Source organism: Phyllobates terribilis, unplaced genomic scaffold (assembly GCF_046119375.1).
Source record: "Phyllobates terribilis strain yellow unplaced genomic scaffold, ASM4611937v1 Scaffold_9__5_contigs__length_417890890, whole genome shotgun sequence".
NCBI lineage: Eukaryota > Metazoa > Chordata > Amphibia > Anura > Dendrobatidae > Phyllobates > Phyllobates terribilis.
The window spans coordinates 70,211,507-70,218,408 of record NW_027362769.1 but is presented as its reverse complement, the minus strand read 5'-3'; the positions used below and the strand labels follow the sequence as shown (position 1 = coordinate 70,218,408).

Here is a 6,902-nt window from a genome sequence, read left to right as displayed (position 1 = left end):
TTTCATATGTTCTTTCATATGAAGAGTTTCTTTTGAGAAATAAAACTAAGAACAATAGATCTGTTAACAGCAGCTTGTTAAAGGTTTCCATACCACATAGAGTAAAATCTGTCTAAAAAAATAATGATAAAGTGATGATGTCTTAGAGAAATGTTACATTTTACATTTTAGGACTTTAGAGAGGGTGGACTTTAATTGTATATTCCTGAGAATCTATCAGCAGGATTTAATACCCCCAAACTATATATATGTGCATATAGCACTTTGAAAAACAACTCCAGCAATACCTTTACATGGCCAGTCCATCCCTTTGTTACTCAGAAATCAGCATTTGAATTGATATGAAATGAGGCTGAACAGCTATTTGCAGATCTGAAGCCTCTGTCACTCCAGCTCTATTCCCTGCCAGTGCTGCCTCTTTCTGCTTGCCTGATGGCCTGATTGCCTGAAATCACACAGCATAGAGACTGTCATTGAAGCAGGAGGAGGCGGTGCTGGGTGGGAAATAGAGCTGGAGTGACAGAGGCTACAGATCTACCATAGCTCTTCAGCCTCAGTTACATATCAATTCAAACACTGATTTCTCAGTTATGGAGGAACAGAGTGGCCATGTTAAAGGCATTGCTGGACTCGTGTTTGAAAGAGCTACAGGCTCATATAAATAGTTTAGGGGTGAAATCCTGATGACAGATTCCCTTTAACACAGTATTTTTTTTCACATGGATTCTGATGCAAAATCCACCTCCTATTGATTTTCAGGGTAAATCTGCTCTTCTTTTTGCCAAGCAGGAATGTGATCATTGTATAGCCCAGGCTGAGTGGACTATAATGGCCCCAGTTATGACTTCCAAACTCTTGAGGCCCACCTGTCATTGCTTCCTCTGCAACCATTATAGTGAATCCACTCTTCATTAATAAGGCTATGGATTGGGCAAATGGTCCTCAAAAAAAGCATCACTGTGTAAAATATGGCAGGAGACACTTCACCAAAGTAGGTTCGTTTACAACCCTATCCAATGTGGAACATCAACTCCTATCCCTCACTCACTTCTGTAACAACTCCATGTCTATGAAGTTAATAGAATAGGAAGAAACATGGCAATAGGAGATATATGACTAAGAAACATTGTAATCAGTCAGTTTTATGTAAGGCCTCTCAATGACGGTGTAAAGCAGCACTAACATGTATACTAGTGCACATACATCTGAGGTGTGCGCTGGCATCGATGTGATGTGTCACATACAGGTAAGTTTGGCATTAGCATGCTGTATGCTACCCATACAGTTAGAGCACATGGATGCTGAGTGACAAGTGTAGGGATTTCATTGCATTCTTTGGTCCCATCTGAAGCAGATCTTTCCATAATATATTTAACTATTGTATGTTCACCCAAAAGCGAAGCAGCGAGGTCAGATAAGCAGCATAACCATACACACCCTCCAAAGCAAACATAACAGAATTACAAGGGAGGGACAGCAAGTGCTTTGCACTTTGTCTATAGGCATGAGTGAGAGAAAACGAGGAAAAAAGTCTCAAGACCAAACGGGAAAAAAAAGTCTCAAGACTAAACATGAGATTCATCCAGATCAATGTCCGTCTCCCCAAGTTCAACATGAGTGAAATTAAAATGTCTGGAGACGAGGGGGTTCTCCATCCCATTATCCTCAGTGATGTGGAGGACAGTGTCTGTGTACTGAAGCAAGCTGCTAGTTTCCAGACCACCAAAGTCTTCAGGATCAGAGAGATGGGAGGATGGGGAGCTGTGGAGAAGTGGGACTGCTGCTCCCCGACTGGATGCTGAGTCTTCCCTCCCCAGGAAGGGGGTCCTTCTCTGTGATAAGAGAGAAAGATTTTAGCAATCAAAATACATTTTTTGTAAATACTTTAGAAATATGTAACACAGCTATCCTATCCACTATACATGCCCCATAAGGCTGCTGCCCAAAACGTACAATGTAAGAACAGCAGACAAATGAGCTCGGAGGTATCTCATGGCTTCTTCAGGAGTATAATGTAAATGCAGAAATGGTCTGTTATTGGCATAGTAGAGGAATGGAGTAAGATATAATGTGACAGCCTTGCAAATAAAAATCTGGCTTCCACAATAAATAATATAGGAGTAGGGCAAACTACTTTATAAGGGTATGGTCACACATAGCTTTTTTAATGAGTTTTTTTTCTTCATGAAAAGCGCAGATTATTGCTAGCAAACTGCAGCATAAATTATGCAGGTGTTGGATGCGGTTTCTGTGCTACTTCTTTGAGGACTAAGCATTTTTTATCTCAACGGGAAAAAGATGCAGAAAAAAATCCTGAAAGTATTGACATGCTGCATTTGTAAAATGCAATTTGCAAAATTGTAAAATACAATGCAGGTCAAAAACAAAAGGAGAAAAAATTGCACTGAGATTTTAGAAATGTCATTGATTTTGCTGTTACTGTAAAACAATACTTTTTTTTAACCTAAAAAAAAAAATCGCGTAAAAAAAAAAAATCATCAAAAAAGCTACAGTTGAATAAGCCCTTAGGAAAGCAAAACTCTGGGATATTTCAGTTGCCTTTTACATTAAATTTGATCCAAGGTTTGTTTACTTGCACAGAACCATGTGCTGTACATGTCTAAGGGTCACCAACATACCTGAAAGTACTAGTAATATAGAAAAAATACAGCTTCTAAGGTTGGCTTCAATTCAGTTTTTCTGATTCGCTATGTCCCTTTCCTCATGTGCAGGCATTCCAGGACCTTAGGTATCCATGGTTACAACCACTAGCACTGTCACTAAAACTGTGGTTGAAACCATGGATATCTAAGGTCCTGCAATGTCTGCACAAGTAAAGTGACCTAGCGAACCAGAAAAACTATGCTACATTTCTAATTGAAGATATTTGCTAATATTATTATTATTACACCTACTTCATATTAGGATAGGATCTTGGAGATGGGAATACCCCTTTAAGGTCTATATTGAAATATATACCGTATATTCCGGCGTATAAGACGACCTGGTGTATAAGACGACCCCCCTACTTTCCTGTTAAAATATAGAGTTTAGGATATATTCACCGTATAAGACTACCCCTTTTCCAACGCATACCAAACACCGGTAAAAATTAAAAAAAAACAGATTTGAATTTAACATGGTCCTTTTTTTAATTTAAATTCTTATGACATGCAGGTATATAGCAGGAAAACTGTCACTCATAAACATATTAAAATAGGGGGGACCCCACGTCATTTTTTGGGGGGGTCCCCCATTCTAATAGCTAGTAAAGGCTAGGTATTCAGCTGGGGGCTGATATTAGTAGCCTGGGAAGCTCCGTGGGTATTACCCCCTTCCCAGACTTCAAACATCTGCCCCAGCCGTCTGCTTAACCTCCGCTAGAGACTATAATGATGTTGGATCCCACGCCAATTTTCTTTTTAAAAAATCCTTTATTTTAACACTAAATGACAATTGAGGGGTTAATAAAGATGCAGTCCCTAAATTATTATTAATTTTGTAATTAATTTTTCCCAAAAATGTTGACGTGGGCTTCGCCATATTTTTGTGTCCAGCCAGGTACAGCAGGCAGGAACGGGCTGCCCCCAACCACCAGCTGCCTATTTGTACCTGGCCGGACACAACAATATAGGGAAGCCCTTTTTTTTTTAATTATTTCATGAAATAATTAAAAAAAAAAATACGTGGGGCTTCGCCCTATTTTTGTGTCCAGCCAGGTACAACTAGGCAGCTGGGGGCTGGAATCTGCAGCGCAGGGAGGCCCAAGCTTTCTGGCCCCCCCCCGCTGCAAATTGCAGTCCGCAGCCACCCCGGAAAATGGCGCGTTCATAGAAGCGCCATCTTCTGGCGCTGTACCCAACTCATCCAGGGCCCTGGTGCGGTGGCTCACTGGGTAATAAAGGGGTTAAGGCCAGCTTGGCATTATCAGCTGGCCCTAAGCCCGAAATTCATGGGGTCACGCCAATATTAGACATGACCGCCATGAATTTCTAGTAAAGTAATTAAAAAAAACACAAACACCCAGAATAAAGTCCTTTAATTGAAATAAAGACACAATTTTTTAATGTTCTAAATTAAACCATACTTACCATCACGCCCATTCCAGCTGAAGCCAACGATCTCCTGCAATAAAAGTAAAATAATAAAGCAACCTCATCCTTACCTCTCCATGGTTCCCAGGACCGGTCCAGCTCTGCTACATTCACATGACAGGCTGCACCGCAGCAGAACGCTGCCGTTCAGCTTGCCATGCGGCAGACACTGAGAAGCGCAGGCATGCTTGTGCTCCTCAGTGTCTGACTGTGACGGCATCCAGATGAGCCGAGATCATGTCCAATGAACTCGGCTCACCTCATGCACGTCACTGACAGCGTGGGAAAATTCTCCTGCTCCCCGCATGCGCAGTAGAAGTTTCCCACGCTGTCAGTGACGGACGTCCAGGAGGTGAGCTGAGTTCATTGTCGGCTCATCTGGATGCCGTCACAGCCAGACACTGCAGAGCGCAAGCATGCCTGCGCTTCTCAGTGTCTGCGGGATGACAGGCTGGATGGCAGCGTTCTGCTGCGGTCCAGCCTGTCATGTGAATGTAGCAGAGCTGGATCGGTCCTGGGAACCATGGAGAGGTAAGGATGAGGTTGCTTTATTATTTTACTTTTATTGCAGGAGATCGTTGGCTTCAGCTGGAATGGGCGTGATGGTAAGTATGGTTTAATTTAGAACAATAAAGAATTGTGTGTTTATTTCAATTAAAGGACTTTATTCTGGGTGTTTGTGTTTTTTTTAACTTTTACTATGGGGTTAGTAATGGGGGTGTCTTATAGACGCCTCTCCATTACTAACCTGGGCTTGATGTCAGCTGGCATTATAAGCTGACATCAACCCCAGCCCTATTACCCCCTGCCACCGCACCAGGGCAGCGTGGAAGAGCGAGGCTAAGTGCCAGAATTGGCGCATCCTATGGATGCGCCATTTCTGGGGCGGCTGACGGCTGGTGTTTCTAGCCTGGGAGGGGGCCAATATTCATGGCTCCCTTCCTGGGCTATTAATATCAGCCCCCAGCTGTCTGCCTAGCCTTTGCTAGCTATTAAATTAGGGGGGACCCCACGTCATTTTTTTGGGGGGGTCCCCCATTTTAATAGCTAGTAAAGGCTAGGTATTCAGCTGGGGGCTGATATTAGTAGCCTGGGAAGCTCCGTGGGTATTACCCCCTTCCCAGGCTTCAAACATCTGCCCCAGCTGTCTGCTTAACCTCCGCTAGAGACTAAAATTACGGGGAACCCCACGCCAATTTTTTTTTAAATAAATCCGTTATTTTAACACTAGATGACAAGTACAGTAACCAGCACTGTCACTGTACTTCTTATATATGTGACTGACATGTTTCTATCTATCTAATCTATGTGTGATGCTCTATCTTTCTGTTATAAATTGTCGGGTACAGATGCTGAATTGCCGGCCGGCTTTTTTAAAGAGACGGTGCATGAAAACACTAATATTTGTTTTAATAAATCCTTTACACTAAATGACAAGTACAGTAAGCAATACTGTCACTGTACTTCATATATATGTGACTGACATGTTTCTATCTATCTAATCTATGTGTGATGCTCTATTCTTTCTATTCTAAATTGTCGGGTGCCGGCTTATGCCGCTGCTGAATTGCCGGCTTTTCATATATTGTCACAGAAGCGATGCGAACTTCCCTGCTCCGGACACAGCGCACCGCTTCTGTGACAAGTGAAAGCTGTCGGCACAGAAGTCCTGCGATGTGTCCGGAGCTGGGAATACGCAGCGATGTGTCAGTTTCAGCACAGAAGCGCTGACTGTCTGGACCTACCGCCGCCGTATTTTAACTCCCTCCACCTTATATTAACTCCGACATGGCAGGGATACGGCCACGGCAGCTTATTAACACCCCCAGAGTATCCCCGCATGTCAATTTCTGAAAGTTCAAAAGCATTACCGGCGTATAAGACGACCCCAGACTAGACAGAAGATTTTTCAGTCTTCAAAAGTCGTCTTATACGCCGGAATATACGGTAATCGGAAATCACATAAAATGACTTTTTGTGTTTGACACTTGGGGAGCTGTTGGATCATTTTTTTCTAAACACAACATGCTCTGTGTAGAGGATTTTTCTGCTTTTTTTCCCCATAGATTTCTTTAAAGAGTTTGAAAGACTCCACAGACTGTACACAATAAAAAAAGTTTTAAAAACACTATAATTTGCTAGAAATTCAAGTTTTCTTTGTCAGACTTGAAGGGGCCATCACACCTAGATAACAAGTTGTTGTCATATTGGGTCTTCTACTTACTATCACTACTCCCTTAATAAAAAAAGACCCTTATTAAAGACCAAAGGAGTTTTTTTTTTTACCCTTTTTGGCCCAGAGAATTCTATTGACCGGAACCTTTAATTTTGAGGTCTATCTACATAGCTGTCTGCTGTTTAGGTCGTTTTTTTGCCGAATTAGATGTTTATTCTTTAGAAATTATTTCCAGGTACATATCATTAATGCACAGGCATCTGTTAGAACATGTCTAAAAGTATGCAGGAATAGGAGCTTTAAATGGACAGCGCTGGAGATCTCTGCTGGGCCCTACTGACGGCATAAATAGTTGGCCCCCGTAGACACAATGACAGGGCTGACATTGAGATGACAAGAGGAGCTCATTCCCTTTGTCAGCAGCCAATCTGCATCGATGTAGAAAACTCTGATCCCAACCGTAAGTGCTGGACGGCAAGAGTCAACCATTTTTCCAGGGGGTGATCATACGGTCACCACTTCTGTGCCCCATCTCATTCAAGCACAGAATGCAAAATTTGGGAAAACATCTTAGCCCTGGCTCAGCAGGAATGTTTAACTAATTGGTGGATGAAAAGCAAACTTCTTTTGGG

At 42.3% G+C, this 6,902-nt stretch overlaps 1 protein-coding gene across 23 annotated transcripts in view; it reads right to left on the bottom strand.

Annotated features, from left to right (window-relative positions):
• Nucleotides 1-558: 558 nt before the first annotated feature.
• UNC80 (unc-80 homolog, NALCN channel complex subunit) overlaps nt 559-6,902 on the bottom strand; it is a 222,737-nt gene continuing 216,393 nt past the window's right edge. For 21 of the 23 annotated variants that reach the window (XM_073646576.1, XM_073646580.1, XM_073646583.1 and 18 more), the window contains one exon: nt 559-1,832. In XM_073646576.1, coding sequence (XP_073502677.1) covers nt 1,566-1,832 — 267 coding nt within the window. In that variant the 3' untranslated portion in view covers nt 559-1,565. The remainder of the gene's footprint in view (nt 1,833-6,902) is intronic. The other 2 variants (XM_073646594.1, XM_073646599.1) reach the window with 1 other exon arrangement.